This window comes from Silurus meridionalis, chromosome 12 (assembly GCF_014805685.1).
Source record: "Silurus meridionalis isolate SWU-2019-XX chromosome 12, ASM1480568v1, whole genome shotgun sequence".
Lineage (NCBI taxonomy): Eukaryota > Metazoa > Chordata > Actinopteri > Siluriformes > Siluridae > Silurus > Silurus meridionalis.
This window is the reverse complement of record NC_060895.1, coordinates 14495195-14511616: the sequence shown is the minus strand read 5'-3', so window position 1 is coordinate 14511616 and position 16422 is coordinate 14495195. Positions and strand designations below refer to the sequence as shown.

The 16422-nt window shown below is 34.7% G+C and overlaps 2 protein-coding genes and 1 long non-coding RNA gene across 8 annotated transcripts in view; 1 reads left to right on the top strand and 2 right to left on the bottom strand.

The window, feature by feature from the left end:
• Positions 1-1075: 1075 nt before the first annotated feature.
• On the bottom strand, positions 1076-8352 carry mindy4b (MINDY family member 4B). 5 transcript variants are annotated; one of them, XM_046862491.1, is made up of 14 exons: positions 8224-8251; positions 5765-5871; positions 5152-5179; positions 4699-4808; positions 4273-4446; positions 4009-4128; positions 3227-3324; positions 2965-3130; positions 2774-2839; positions 2588-2658; positions 2406-2478; positions 2045-2221; positions 1799-1979; positions 1076-1594 (listed from the first exon to the last, which is right to left on the bottom strand). In XM_046862491.1, exons 2-14 carry the CDS (start codon positions 5789-5791, stop codon positions 1452-1454), a joined length of 1434 nt encoding a protein of 477 aa, XP_046718447.1. In that variant the 5' UTR covers positions 5792-5871; positions 8224-8251; the 3' UTR covers positions 1076-1451. The 5 variants fall into 5 exon arrangements, with proteins under 5 accessions (XP_046718447.1, XP_046718446.1, XP_046718449.1 ...); XM_046862490.1 differs by lacking the exon at positions 4699-4808 and having other exon boundaries at positions 8224-8352; XM_046862493.1 differs by lacking the exon at positions 4699-4808 and having other exon boundaries at positions 1824-1979; positions 8224-8352.
• Positions 6821-16422, top strand: part of LOC124394358 — a 50568-nt gene continuing 40966 nt past the window's right edge. For both annotated transcript variants that reach the window (XR_006927478.1, XR_006927479.1), the window contains exons 1-2: positions 6821-7061; positions 10977-11149. This is a non-coding gene — a long non-coding RNA (uncharacterized LOC124394358). The remainder of the gene's footprint in view (positions 7062-10976; positions 11150-16422) is intronic.
• clrn1 (clarin 1) lies at positions 9542-13745 on the bottom strand. The gene is given in 4 exon segments (XM_046862500.1): positions 9542-10411; positions 10983-11143; positions 11145-11160; positions 12854-13745. Coding segments are annotated over 4 exon segments (699 nt in total). The 5' UTR covers positions 13110-13745; the 3' UTR covers positions 9542-10145.

Sequence of the window (16422 nt, the reverse complement as noted above, 5' to 3'; positions counted from 1 at the left end):
AGGTTACCATCTGTGTGGAGTTTCTTTGCATGTGTTCTCCCTGTGTGTGTGTGTGTGTGTGTGTGTGTGTGTGTGTGTGTGTGTGTGTGTGTGTGGTAACTTAAGATGAATGAATGAATTATCCTAAACCTATTAAAATGTGCTTTTCCAAAGCCTTTTGACATTGTTAAAAAAAAACACAAAATCTAAATGTACAGTGGCAGTTTTCATTTTTACTTTTATATTACATGTAAGTGCAGTTCTGTTTTTTAAATTTTTTAATTGTGAAAGAGCAAACAGACTATTTATGGTAAGATTATAATGAATGTGTTGGGTGTTGAGAAGTGAATATGAATCTTAACATAAAAGTTTATTTAAGGCCTCACCTGTTTTGTGGTTAATTTATATAGTCACAAATTTAAAAAACTAGGGCTGTCAAAATGAATGTGTTAATAAGGCGTAGCGCAAATTCATTTTAATTTTATTAGTGCACGATTAATGCAGCGCTCATTTCTGTTTGACCATTTTTATTAAACATATAAACAAATAAATATAAAAAGGCGAAATCAAAACCTTTAGAGCAACACACATTTATTCACGATGTCCTTTCTTTACTCAGATATAAAATAAAATGTAAAAAATAATAATAATCTCCAGTGACAAATCATTTGTATCACTAAACATTTGTTTTACTGATGCACCAAGTCTCAAATCACGCACCCGCCCTTCTTCTTCTTTTTGTGCTTTAGTGGCGGTTCGCATTCTTAAGTAGAACATTACCACCATCTATGCAACCGCCATCATGTGGTAATGGATCAGGGACCTATATCCCTATTCCCCAGACCAAAAAAACCAACATGGTGTACACATCCGGCAATTAAAACCGTCCGTGTGGAAACATAGAAGGAAGTTCTGTTTGGTGTCCTGATTATTTACGTAATTAAAAACACCATGATTACTTGAAAACATTTACAAGTATATTTTGTCTTCATGCTCTATGTTGAGTTTGGTTTCACTAATAATAAACATACATTTGCATGAAGCAACAATATTTGTCCATGCCCATGTTGATTAGAGTATAAAAAAACTTGAAAAGCTAAAACATAAAAATATGTTTTTAATTTGTGATTAATCGTGAGTTAACTCATGACAATCATGCGATTATTATTTTAATTGATTGACAGCCCTATAAAAACTATTTACTTTATATGTGTTACATGATCCTAAATGATCTCCCTGAGCATGTTATACATTTTTGTGAAATGTGAACAAATTGCAAATGCAAGCATTATCAAAACGATCGAATCCGGCAGAAATACAAGGCTTCTAAATATATGTCTAAATATATTATTCCATGACATTAAGAATACATACAATTTTTATTATAATGTGTGTCATAGCACATAGATATAATTTTATATTGTAGTTTTTAAAAAAAGATTCCTAAATTGAGATCGATGGCTAGCTAAACCTCAGAAGAAAGGAATTGTCCCATTCCAGGCAATTGCTGCTCCTTCCCATTTAGTCCGGATGGTCATCTCTACAGAGGGAAACCTCTTTTCAGGGTCTCCTTGACCATCTCTGCTTTTAGCCTCCCAGTGATGCGAATGTGTATCTGAAGCAAAAGATTAATACAAAAACGTATTAATTCTCCTCACCTACATGACTTGTGTAGTGACTCTGTTTGTGTTGTTTCTGTATGTGCAATTCCATAGTCTTTACAGGGGCATTAACCTTAAAACTATATGTACCTTTCGGCTTCACTTTCACGATTAATGAATTAAGCCAAACTGTGTAAGTGCAAGTTAAATAACATTACCTATAGTGAGCATTGCAGTACTGACTTGGGATGGTTGGCCATTGTAGAAGTAGAGGTGAAAGAGATGTTCCATCTTCCAGTCAGACAGCAGAGATCGGTTTGGACTAAATAAAACGCTGTAGGTACCGTTGACGTTGCAAACCCAAACAGGAAGTTTGGGTGTCTTCAGCATGCTTCCCACCTAAGGCACATGTCGTTATGTACAGATTTACCATTTGCATTTATATACAGTATAAAAGAACTTACAGCAGGCAGACTGCCATGTTCCGCTTGTTCTCGGCTCCAGTGTAGGTATCCCACATTACTCCGAGTCAGAACTCCATGGAGTGGTTGGTCCAGTGCATTTCCATGCTCATCGCATAACAACTTCCCATTGAAGACATTAGGACTGGCACGACCAGTCAACAGCAGGTTTAAAAGAGCCTAATGAATGTAGATCATTTCAATCACTAGCAATCATTAGCAGTTCACACAGGGACATTTTGTTGCAACACAACTGCCATTAGGATGAAGTGAAAATATTTTATTTATCTAAAAATAAAAAGCACTTGTTTTCCCTGGAAAATGACAAGATAACATATCACTTCATTACATCAAATCTGCTTACCTGGCGACAAACAAAGTTGCCCAAGCCAAACTGCAGGAGATGAGTCATGCTTAAATCCAGGTCATCTTGCAATCTTGGATAGTTACAGAGGAAAATATATATCTATTCAGAGGCAACGTTTTCTTACATTTTCTTTTTATACAACAGCATTCTGTTACTATCAATCCTGTTCATTAACTTACCTAATAATCGACCTTGAGAAGATCAAACTATACAGAAACAGAATGACTCCATGGCTTCCCTCCTCATTAAACTTATAGGATAAGAAAATATATTCACTATATTATTAATATAGACCGCAAACAAATAAAATACCTTTTTTATTTATTTTGCAAAAATGTATACAAAATGTGTCCTTAAATACTTACACATTTAATATGTTCATATATAAATTTTGTGACGTCTTCTTTCTCTTTAAAGGTGAAAAGCTGCAACTATAAAAGACAATGACCCAAACAAATGACTTAAACTCTCACAGAATTGTTTAGGTGTAATGTGTATGCCAAAGACTATTTGTGGTTTAAGAAAGTGATACTGGACACTACATGGTAAACAGTACCCGCTCTGTAAAGTTGTCCAGTTTGTAGTCCAGGTGGGGGGTGAAACAGCGATCTGGCGTAACCAAGGAGACGGTGGCAGTGCCCTCCTCACCAGCTGTCCATAAAATATCAGCCAAAGCAGCAGCTAAAGCCCTCTCTTGCTCTTTCTCCCCAATCTCCAACAGACTGAAACCCATGGAAAAAAAAACAGTTATGATTAATCATTTTTCACTGTATAATTTAGATCACATAACTGAGGGCAGAATATGACTCTTTTCTCACCTCTCCATTCCACAGCACTCCGAGCTCAATGGCTGTGAAAAAAGCAAGTATTTTATAACGTGGGCCTGGACTGCCATCTGAATGGCCCGTGTTCCCCCCTGCAATATGAAGAGATCAACAGGTTATAAATTGTTATTTAATATATAGCAGGGGTTCCTAACTATTCCTGGGGACCTCTTTCTCTAAAGTTTTTATCCAATTCTTAAAGAAAGATTTCACAAGAAATTCTTATACAAATATATTTCTGAGGTGTTTATTAATTCTGGTAATAATACATAATACAGTTACAGTAGTGTTAAAAGTAAAATCATTGAAGCACAATTTTTTTTTACAAAGTTGGAACACAGTGCTGATCCTACATAATCAGAAGGAAATGTTTGTTCTTTCATATTATTTTTATCGATGCAAAAAAGAAAAACAAAATATTTTATATATGTGTATATAAATTATATATAACTTTTCAAAGATCAGTATATATATATATATATATATATATATATATATATATATATATATATATATATATATATAAATGTCCAGTATTGAACTGGAAATTCATCATAATACGTGTATCTTTTGCCTTGCACTACATTGTCTGCATTAAGCAAATAAAAACAAATGTTTGTCTAATTTGAATTTGCTTGTTTATTTGTAAACACTGGGTTAAATGTGGATAAAAGTTGCAGATGAATACAAGATCATATTAAATTATTAGATTGTCTATTTGATAGACATTGTATATTGTTTTATTGTATAACATTGTGTAACATAAAAGTACTTACTCTTTCTGCCTCCAACGCATAGGCCAGTTTGGAATATGGCTCCCGAAATTTGAAATAGGATTTCTTCCACTCATAATTGAAGATGTGAAATGTGTTTCCAAACAATATCTTTCTCAGACTCTTTATATGGAAAATAAAAGAAATAAGACAGGATGAATATAAGTGTCTGTGTTACAGGGTTGGAAATCAAATACTGAACAGTCATTTTAACTGAGTTAACTACAAAATCCTTACTGATACACTCTCTATTTTTTTTTTACTTACGATTGCAAGTTCAGGTGACAATGGGTGTCCTCCCAGACTGGGAGAGATAGCTAGTGCACGTGGGATTGAGTAGGGCACTGTTAGCAGGTTGCTACTGTTGTGAAATGAATGAGTTGAGGGAGAACATGAAACATCTTCAGTTTCTTCCTCAACTTTAAGCCTCTCAAAAGGTTTCTACAGGAGTCAGAGAGTAAGAAATAAGGTTAGAAATAGAAACAATATCCACAAAGAACACTGTTTCAAGATGCTAATTGCAACTGTGTAAAAAGAACCAAAAGATTACATATCAAAATATTGTAGCAAACAACTGTCTCCCTGTCTCTCTCCCTCATCTCTGATAAACTATCTTCCATAGACATGTTGCATAATTGTTTTAAATCCTAAAACAAATCCAGACATTTCCTGTACCAGCAGCAGATCACTCACATCCTGATTTCTCTTCACCTCCTCTTGAAGCAGTTCGATGTATCCATGTCTGGAAGACTGCAAAGTGCTGATGCTCTGGAACAGCTGCTTATAATCTTCCATTTCAAGGCCTACATGCATATGGCAATTGAGCCAAAATTCACTTTCACACATAGTTCCATGAATTGGTCTGATGAGTATGAGGAAAACAGATGAAAATGCAACTGAAAAGCCAGAGCAGTCTCATCCAGACCTCTTGCAGGGGCCAAGGTTTTTACAGGATATCAGGTTGGGTAGAGCAGAACTCACTTATACACGCATGCAATTAAGCACACACATATACGTGCACAGCATCCCTCTGGGTATGCAGTTACCTGAGTGCACAGGTCTCGGGTTATCATGTCTCACATAAGCAAAACTCAAATACACACTGACACGAAGACAAAAATGTGCTAATCTAAATTATAGACTTACTTTTTCTGAACAGTTGTGCAGTTCCAATCTACAAGATATAACATTGAAAACGAAAGATATGACACTTTATTCTGCACATCTAGGTTACACATACAGTCATTGCTCCAATTTATTAGCTATAACTACCATACAGGTACACGATTATGCAATTATTTTCAATTTTAAAGTCCCATTTCATCTTATTGATTATTAAAGAACCACCCTAAAAGGACCACAATTGACCAGATATTCTCCCTGAAGCCTATTCTGATTATATGGCTGACACTGACAGGTGTGGCATTGTTACAGGCATATCAGGCACTGAAGTGTTGCTGGGTTTTTTGAATGACACTTCTGTGCTGAGAAAGGCCCACCACAGAGTAACACTGCTAATGGTTCCATTGAATACAGGAAGGAACTGATTACAGTTGATAAATTCACATACAGTCGGTAATTGCATTTGTTTGGTCAGTTTCCTTAATAAATTGAAAAAAGATAGATATATATATATATATATATATATATATATATATATATATATATATATATATATATATATATATATATAAGGTAGGTCTACCTAATTATCTGGCAGCTCACTGTTTTTATAAAAATGCCACAACAGATTTCTCACCCACGTGCGTCGAATATTTCCCTCCATTTTCCCAGCTCTTCTATCTGACTCAGAATGTCATCGAGGTCTGTGTTCTTGTCACTCTCCTTGCCCAGCCCGTTCTCCATCTGCAGATGACAGACATACCGCACATCAATTCAGCTTCACGTGCTATACTGTTGCGAGTGCAGGAGGCTCCATGAATGTTTCAGTGAGGCCATTGTTACTGGAGGAAGCCTGAGCTTTTATTCTTCCAGAGGAAGATTGGTTTAAAGGATACTGAATTAGTATACCTGTTACACAACCATGACTATTTACTTAGTTATTCTACACTACAAGTGTAGTATACATAATTTATATGATGATGTATATATGTATAAATAAAGAGATGATTAGGCCTGCTGGAGTCAGCTTAACTCAATTTATTCCTGATCCTGTGCTTTAAACAGTAAACATTGCTACAAAGAATCTTTACAAAAATGTAGATGTTGATCACTTATTTAGCAAGAAAGAGTCAAGAGTGCTGAGGGACATTTGGAGACAAGATGAGCAAGAAACATTTAGAGGAATCTGACTAAAAAGGGTTCTCATTCTCTTCTGCGTGATAGGTGATAGCAGGATTATAAATCATTACTCTTCCGAAACTGTAAAATCATACAGTATAATCAGGTGCTGCAAGCGTGTTCAGTCCAAGCAATATAGTGTTTATAATTATAGCATAAGTCACTACAGTTTTCAGGTACGACTGCGCCACAGAATAAATACTATCCTCAGACATATATATATATATATATATATATATATATATATATATATATATATATATATATATATATATACACACACACAGAATATACATATACAGAATATAAATGTGGCAAGTACAAAAACTTTCAAACAGAAGTATCCAGATGTCTGAGAGAGCCAGAATGAATCACCATACACCATACACTGACTAAATTCATTGAACTGGATTAAAATAAATTGGATTTCATTGTGAACCAAGTGAAATAATCTGATTAACTGAAAGAGCAGTAAATCATACAAAGCAGGGGTCCAGAACCACCGGGCCGCGGACCAGTACTGGGTCGTGGATTACTTGGTACCGAACTGCAAATAAAGAATACAAACGTTTTCTTTTTTTTTTTATAAAAATTTTATTGATTTTCACGGTCTTCAGGGTGTTTTATAAAAATAAAAATACAAAAAATAACCAAAACGGACCACTTCCGCCTGTACCAATTTCCCTCACTTGTGTCGGTCCCAGTTTTTTCCCCTGTGCATCTGTAAATAAAGCTCGCATTGATTCTGCCTTATGGTGAGTTACATTTTTATTATATATGTAATAATTAAATGAATTAAATCATATAATATTTATTTTAAAAAATAGTATAATATTGCGCGTGACAATTCCCCGGAAGACGGACCCCACACTCCCATCCAGTCCGTGGAAAACCTGCATTAAACTGGTCCGTAATGCAAAAAAAAAAAAGTTTGTGTTATATGCTGCTGTTATATACAGTACCAACAACGCATTGCTACGATGACGTCACTTATGAACCTGCCTTTAGTTACCTTTTAACATTCGCTCCTGGAATAATTGGAAACATGCAACATTTTACAGTTAAACTCTTTATTATAACATAAATGCGTTTTACTACGGTTAGAATAGTCACTCCTGAGGAAGCGAAACTCATTCATAATTATTCATGTTTTTGTGATAAGCCTACATTTGAAAAGGAGTGAAACAGCTCAACTGCTCCATCTTGTGGTTATTTAGTGTTCATGCTCTTTTCATGATGTTTATCAATATTATAATCTTCACATCACACAATGAGAAAAGTATAATGAAAAGGTTATCATTTTGCTAAAGATAAGTATGAAACAAATAAAAACATTTGCAGGTCTTTAGACTGGATCAGTACTTTCAAAATATGAGCCATTCAGGATCAGTTTTATTGGCCAAGTAACATTTAAAGGAACCCTACTGTACACATTTACACATACAAACACTGGACTTGAACAAGAAATATAGTAATTAGAAAACTAATGACAGATATCATGTGATAGTTTGCAATGCAAACATAAATATTTTATATATGTGTATATATATTAGATATACACACACATATATATATATATATATATATATATATATATATATATATATATATATATATATTTCTTTTAGCCATATTATATATAGACAGCCCCAAAAGTTAGATAACACTATCTGCTATATGAAAACATGAATTTTCAATTGAAAAATGTAGTAATGATTTGATTTGTGACACATACCTTGATTTTATGAACTTTGTCATTATAATTATGAGCCTTTAATGCACTAGCTATGTTTTTGTACCTAATTAATAATGCTGTATCTACAGTGTTTTTTGTGGCTTCTATACAAGTTACTTTTAATTTTCACACCTTTTAAGCATGCATCATCAGGATGCTGGAAAAAATCTTCAAAAGCTTACCTTGCTCTTCCCTCCATCTTTAGTGACATGGTTATGTCGTTTTTTAAGATGACTTTTGGCAAACATGGCTAACCTCACAGTTAACCCACAAACACAACATCCTTTTTATATCTGTAACAGACAAACAGAGTCAAGTGAAAGTGCACACAACTCCCATTTAGTATCACACGCCTTTCTTCTGACAGTGGGTGGAGAGCTTCATTTAAAAGTCTTTCAAGACCTTCACAATAGTGCAGAATGTCCATTATCGATGTGAACTGATGTAAATATTATGTTCAATGTTGAAATATACACTATTTTGTCATTTGGTTGTTAATATTATTTTTTCAGTAAAGTAAATTGCATTTACTTACATATAATGCATTTCATATTTGGCAAGATTTTACACTCAGCTTTATAAATAATGCAGTAGAGACATAGAGACACCGTTAGTGTAAGTCTTACCAGTTGAGTGGTTTAGAAATTATTGATTTGTATTTGGATGGATAATTTTTATTAGAGGTGCATGTAATCATGAATGATTCTGAAGGGTCTCAACACCATAGGGTGTTTTAATTTCAGTACAGTTTGGATATAGTATTTTGGCACTTGACCAAAAAGAACTGTCCATAAGATGATGCTAGAGAGCTTTCAAATTATTTCTGTATACATTTCTTTGTTTTCATGGTTGCATTATATTATATCTGTTTATTGTTTAACTATATTAGTTTTTATTGAGCAGGCCTGGCCACTCTGAAATAGTTAAATAATATCACAAGCTTAGATGTTTAAACTCAAAAAAATATGCAGAGTAGGAGATTTTATTTAAGAAAGCACCATCTGAAACTGGAAGGTAATATCTGCATAAACTGGTACTAAGTAGAGGCTAAAAAAAGTTCTATCTCAGTCACACTTGCATCCCTCTTGAAAACCTCACCCAGTAAGCGGTACAAATGGCATATCACATATTTGCAAGTGTGCAGATAACAAAAGTTTATTAAAATGTATCCTGTATGTGGTTACAGATGTATGCTATACATGTGGTTATCACAACTAGAGCATCTGTTTCAGATGCTTCATCAAGTCTGTAAACATTGTTAATATATTATGCAGTTGAAAGAACTATCCAAATTTTTTTTACATCAGTATAGATTCATTGTTTTGTTTCTTAATAATTTAAGAATTAAATTTTTTTCCCCCCCAATAACAGTCACAACTTCTTGCATTCATAATGATAACCAATAAACAATCACACACACACACACACACACACACACACACACACACATATATATTTATATATTTTATTTATATATTTTAGTTATATATTTTTTTCCTTTTATATCTTTTATTTTCCTTCCTTTATCTTTTATCATCAAAAAGTCTCTCTGCACAGAGTTCTGCATTATAATTGAATATTACTCATAAGTCACGACCATTGGCACATCTGAGAAGACATACATACACTTATTATTTACAAATAAAAAATATTATTAAATAAATATAAAAACTGTGTAGTATACAGTTACATAGAATCTGAAACATGCATGTACTAAGGAAAATTAAATAGTTGCTGTGCGATAAAAACAGTTGGGTTTACCTATTTCTGCATTTCAACAGGTATTTAAAACATTGAGTCTTAATCGAGATGCCAGTTGACAGAATGCATAATCAGGAGTACAGCTGAAAGACCTGGTCCCTCCACTAGCCTCCCCACAATGATATGAGGCTCATCTCTTACACACACTGCCAGGACCAATTCTAAGTCTGTTCCTCTTCTAAAAGTGAAAAGATGCAATTAGAAAGGCTCGGCCGTGGCATCTATTCAGCTGTAAACAAATCAGGACAACAGACGGTGCAAGATGCGAGACTTCAATTGAGGACTGCTAATAGCCATGGTAGGTTGTCACATCCAGGGGGTGGTTACTGGACAATAGAGTAGGTCAGTACATGAGATCTGCTGCACCTGTGCTGGCATCTGACTCTTTGGCCTCCTGGAATGGAAACTGGATGCCCGCTAGGCGGATCAGAAGAATGTTAATGCCATGCACAAGGAAAACTAGGAATATGAGCCAGAAAGTGCGGTCAAACACTTCACTTTGTGTCTTGTACACAAACGTGCCCTCTTTGTAGTTGGCGATCTTCTCAGATAGGTGATGCAGTTTGACTTCAGATGCATAAAGGATTAGGATGAGACAGCTGCACACACCTGCACAAAGGGACAACCATTGTGGTTAATAGAAATTAACAATTTGGAGATTATAGATCTTGTTGTAATTGTGCTTTTAATCATATACAGTATATGTAACCGAACATCTTATTCCTGTTCTTTGTAACCTAATCTGCCCTAATTCACTGTCCGAAAAAAATCATAATTTTTACTGCTTAATAGGGAATAAAAGGGTGATGAGTCAAATAGTTCATTGTAATGCTACTGTCAATCAGCATATGATTCACAGAGACATCTGACACTAGACGAGGGTTGGCCAGTTGGACAGAGTGCATATTTCCATGCTTTTATTTATTTATAATGCAAGCCAATCCCAGGCCTCTCTAAATGGTACACAAAACAAGTTTTGTGTATGGAAAAATAAATTATAGTGGCTCAGATTCACATTGATGAATTTCAAAAGAGACCTTTTAATGAACCACCAGTGTGTTTGTGTCCCTGTGTAGGCAGGAGTTGATGCGAGGGGCACAAGACAATAATGGATAAATCAAGGCTATCAGACGAGAAAACGTGTGTGTGTGTGTGTGTGTGTGTGTTTGTGCAGGCTCACAGCTGATCAGATTCCACAGGTAAAGGCCTAAAGGTCCATGTAGTGTCTCATATGGATTTCCAAAAGCATTGTACATGAAGAAGGCAGCGCACACAGATGAGAAGAGGATGAGCACAGCACAGAAGATGATGACGCTCACATGCAGGCTAGCTGGGATCATCCACCAGGTCAGGAAAAACTAGAGAAAGAACAATATAAATAAAATTTGTATAATATAAAAAACATTTAACATAACACTTCTCTTTACCTGATAACAGTTCTTGCAATGATGTTAAAAAAGACAGTGGTTTTAGGAGATTTAATAAATGTTAATTCATGAAATAATATTGTACATCATGTCTTTTGAATATTGTTTTTTTTTTATATGAACAATTATTCCAGAGGAAATGATAGAAACATATGAATGATATATTGTAGGTCTAGGCTATTATTCTTGGGAAACAATAGGTATGTTTACATGCAGCTGAAAAATCCTTAGTAATTGGATTGATTGATTGCGCATTCTGATTAAAAAGCATACATGTAAGCCTAAATGACATTGTAATCCGATTGAAAAGGATGGTGTAGATCTGTAATAATCCGGTAAATAGGAAGAAATTAACCATGTAATTGCTTCTGTCTTATTTCTATATATATATTTTATCAATCGGTTAAAATTTTTTATTAACGTCTTACATTTTATGACAAACACTGCTTTTGCTCAGACATTTTGTTCAGAATTTATTTAATGCACATATGAAAGAATATTTAAATCTATACATATAAACAGTCCTTTTGGAATCTGCAATCAGAATAAATTCATTTGAATTGATGAAAATTAAAACATGAAAATATACGCGTGAACGTGAGAAATATTGTGTTTTATTAAATTTTATAAAATATATTTACTAATTACATTACTGTCAATTTCCCATTCAAAATACTTTAATTCTAAAGCATGCCCTGATCACTAGAGTTAAATCAATAAGCCAAAGGCTTGTTTAGAATCTCATTAGTGGAAAGAAATTCTGTTACGCCTAATAACACCTAATGACAGTGGCACAGTTGAGAGCAAAATTGGTGAAAAACCAATGGATATAAAAATGAAATGGATTTATAAATAATACATTTGAAAGGGAAATTCTGTGCTGCTACATTGCCATGGGACATCCCTCTCTATACTCTATAGATTTGGCAGTCAGTATGATCCAATTTCTTGATAATTTTTTTTAATTGTGTATTGTGTAAAATATTCTCTGTTACTTTGGGTTCTCAATATGTTTGTGTTACTAAGGACTGACATCTATTTAGGCTGTATTCCCACTTAAGTCCCAGTCTTCCCAGGATAGGCTCCAGAAAAAATATTAAGCAGTTATTGAGAATGAATGAATAAATTATGTTAGTCTTTAATAGTTGAAGGATTTAAAACAGTATAAATTATATATTTTCTTAAATACTTTTTATTTCTATTTTGGGCTTTTGTAATGCAGACCTACCAATACTGAACACGGAGGCGTGTGTGCATGTGTAACAGCTTAATGACTTCTAAACCTGTCAGGCGGCTGTTCATTTAGCATTTAACAAATTAGATCACATTGAGACATCATGTCACTTGCATGATTTATTAGTAACTTGACAGACACACTACGATCGTATTAAATACTATTGTAAATCACGTCTCAAGCCATTTTAACCGACCCACGTGCTGAAACAAAAAATCCGGGAGACTTGACTAAAAAACATAGATATACATTTCTAAGAAGAAGAGCGAGACTAAAATTTCCATATCGCATATGCTACTTTTAATTTCGTTATCACAAGTGCATTGCAGTCTACAGTAGGTCTCATTTCACGCAAACCTGCGAGTTGACCCAGCTCTTTAGGTTACTCACAAGAGAAGGAGAACGGTCTTCCCCCAAGTCCACACTGTTTCAGTCTCTGTCCGTGAAAGAGGCCGTAGTTTAATTGTCCGATGAATTTGTCCAGCTCAGATCCAGTCGCATTAACCAGCTGAGCACCTGTTTTGCACAGCACAGTCGCCTTCACCCAGTTCCTTCCTCCCATAGCCGCAGCTACGATCAGCGCACAAGCGAAACTCAGCGTACCAGCCAGAGAGAACAACACCTTCTTCTGCGTGCTAGGCATCATATGCGGTTACAAACACACACCTTAAACACACGGCATCCTGAAGTCCAGTGCATTAATGAAGACAACCGAAAAATCTCTCTGTATATAATAAAACTGGCTACATGTTTCCTGTTGATAATAGTTTGGAGATATAGTGAGGTGTGTGAAATGTCGGCTGGGGGTTGAGTTACAGTGATCGGGTTCTCCACGTCTCCAGGTTACAGGGTTGAGTTTCTGGGGGAGCAGCACTCGTTTGCTCTGACCTTAATTTTAATTGGTTATTGAATGAAGACAGCGCAGCTCAATGTGGATGTCATTTCGCCGCTATAGGCCTATGGGAAGCATAAATGTCACGTTTACGGTTTTATAGAGCGAGTTATAGGCTGTGCATTTAAAACAAGACAAAAGACATGCACGACGGGAACCCAGTGTCTAGCAGCTGTTCAAGCATTACTGCAGGAATATTAAAGCTGATGAAATATAGCCATGAGATGGGACATTGGAGTTTTTAGAGTCTTACAGCATTTTTCATTTGCTTTCATATGTTCATGCAACATATTTTGTCTTAAACTTTATTGGTATTAACCAAAACTATATTTATATTGTTTATACAGTAGTATATACAATACAATAGTTTTTTTAGCAATTATAAATTTTTTGAAGTATGTAGCAAAAGGAAATGTATTTGTCACAGGCTGGTGTTAGTGTAGTTTTTGTCTATGCCTATTTTTCAAATAATAATGTGTTAGGCTACTAAATAATAAAAAAATAAAAATATACACTGCCCACCAAAAAAAAAAAAAAAAAAGTCACACACTAATATTTAGTTGGATCGCATTTAGCTTCGATTACGGTACGCATTTGCCATGGCGTTGTTTCAGTAAGCTTCTGCAGTGTCACAACATTCATTCCCATATAGAGTTGTATTCATTTTTCACCAAGATCTTGTATCAATGATGGGAGAGTTGTGTTGCTGTGCAAAGTGTTCTCCAGCACATCCCAAAGTTTCTTAATGGGGTTAAGGTCTGGACTTTGTGGTGGCCGATCCATGTGTGAAAATGATGTGCTCCTGAACCACTCTTTCACAATTTGAGCCCGATAAATCCTGGCATTGTCATCTTGGAATATGACCATGCCATCAGGGAAGAAAAAATCCATTGATGGTATATCCTGGTCATTTAGTATATTCAGGTAGTCAGCTGACCTCATTCTTTGGGCACATAATTAGATCATAGCACTGCCCCCACAGCCTTGTACAGTAGGCACCAGGCATGATAGGTGCATCAGTTTATCTGCCTCTCTTCTTATGATGCACCCATCACACTGGAACAGGGTAAATCTAGACTCATCAGACCATATTGTCCATTGTTCAAGAGTCCAATCTTTATGCTCACTAGCAAATTGAAGCCTTTTTTTTGGATTAGCCTTACTGAAGTGTTTTCTACTGTTGTTTTTTTACAATTTGATTTTACCAAATGTTTATTTGATTGCCTATTACAATAAATTTAAATTTTTTTCTCCGACCAAATTATTCTGGTTCCTCCACTATCCTGCACTATCTACTATCTGCTGAAACATAATAATTCATGTAGTAATTATCCAATGCTCTTATCCAATGCTCTAGTAAAAATCCAAAGGCTCTTACCTATTTGCTTAGTTAAATCTAGGTGGTGACTTTTTCTGTTTGGACAGGCAGTTTATAATAATAATAATAATAATAATAATAATAATAATAATAATAATAAGATATCCTACTCATTTTCAACACCCTGAAGCTTCTTACACTGGCAAACTGGTTTAATAACATAAAAAAATAGACCTTTGCAGTATTTTGACATGTTTGAAAATGATTTGTTTAATCTTAGAAGAAACTGAACTTCTAACTGACTTCTAACTTCTATCATCAATGTTCCACATGAAACTGATGATCCCTTGTGTTTCTTGATACATGGCATATGTCATCAGTTGTGGCAAAACAATATTAGCACATTATGTTATCATGTTACATTATAGTTTATATTCGGGTTCATTTCACTTTTTTTTTGTTACATATTCAAAATTTAAATCTTGCCTTTAATAACTTAAAACACTAATCACCCCATAAATGTTCATATTTTAAAATAGTTCACTCACAAATGGAAAATTTGTTGGTTCAGTACCATGGTTGTTTTTTAAACAAGCAAGCTTTGCTACTAAAAAGGTCCTTACAAAAAGAACCACATTATGCCAGTTTTTACCTTTCAATCTCAAGCATGTATTCAACTCAAACAATGGGACTCTAAATGAAAAAGTGTTCAAATGTATGTTGTGCACAAAGGCCATAGATCACTGACTGACACATGGGTTTTTAGTAACGATTGAGAAACCACCATCATGTAATTTTGTAACACTCCTTTAACTGTGAAACATTCATATGGAGTTGGACTGTTTTGCTTATAATATTATTATACAAGAGAAAATGTATCTGTCTCGCTCAAAAAATACAAAGCTCGAGCAGCAACAGTGTGAATATGTTAGGTAGAACAAAATAAAAATATAACCTTTTTAGAAAGCTGTTCAAATAACCTGAAATTAATGTTATAATAACCTTAAGCTATGTGTTACATCAAGAAATAGTGATGGCAGGTCATTAAATTGTAGACAGTTTTGCACACATGACATGGTTCAGGCCATGATAATAATTTTATTATATAATACTCAATTAATTAGTTTTTACTATAGGTAACACATTTGAAGGCCTTGTAAAGATATTAATTGTCCCTACATTACAACACTGTGGTGTATTTGTGTGTGTGTGTGTGTGTGTGTGTGTGTGTGTGTGTGTGTGTGTGTGTGAGAGAGAGAGAGAGAGAGAGAGAGAGCGTGAATAAGCGAGCGAGAGACAGTCTGCTTATGGTGAAGCTGTAAGTTTAACCAAACTTCCCCCTTTGGTTGAATTTAGCTTTACCTGGGAAATGTCATGTTGCTTTTTCAGTAGCAAAACTACTTTATTAATAGAATTAGAAGTGCTAACATGAAGTTTCTTTATGTGTGACCCCGCCTTCTTTATATTTCTCTCTCTCTCTCTCTCTCTCTCTCTCTCTCTCACACTATCTCTCTTTCACTATCTCTATCTTGATTTTGTAGTTAAAAAAAAGTGTATAATTTTTTATCCTATCCACATTTTATTCTAAATTACAATTTTTTAAACAGAGACTGAAATAAGACTGAGCAAAGAGGTGATTCACTGGAAAGTCCAAGATGTTGACCGCAAAAGTTTTCCAGGAGTCCCTACATTTTAGTGCTGATCTCACAGAAGTGCTCACTCATTATGTAGCAAACAAAATGTATTATT

Excerpts from the sequence above, each read along its gene's own strand:
- mindy4b (XM_046862490.1), bottom strand. The coding sequence starts at position 8,289 with ATGTTTGCCAAAAGTCATCTTAAAAAACGACATAACCATGTCACTAAA. Across the intron at positions 5,872-8,223 it reads AAGATGGAGGGAAGAGCAAG|ATGGAGAACGGGCTGGGCAA; the intron begins GTAAGCTTTTGA and ends TGTCATCTGCAG. Across the intron at positions 2,659-2,773 it reads TATATGAACATATTAAATGT|TTTAATGAGGAGGGAAGCCA; the intron begins GTAAGTATTTAA and ends TTATCCTATAAG.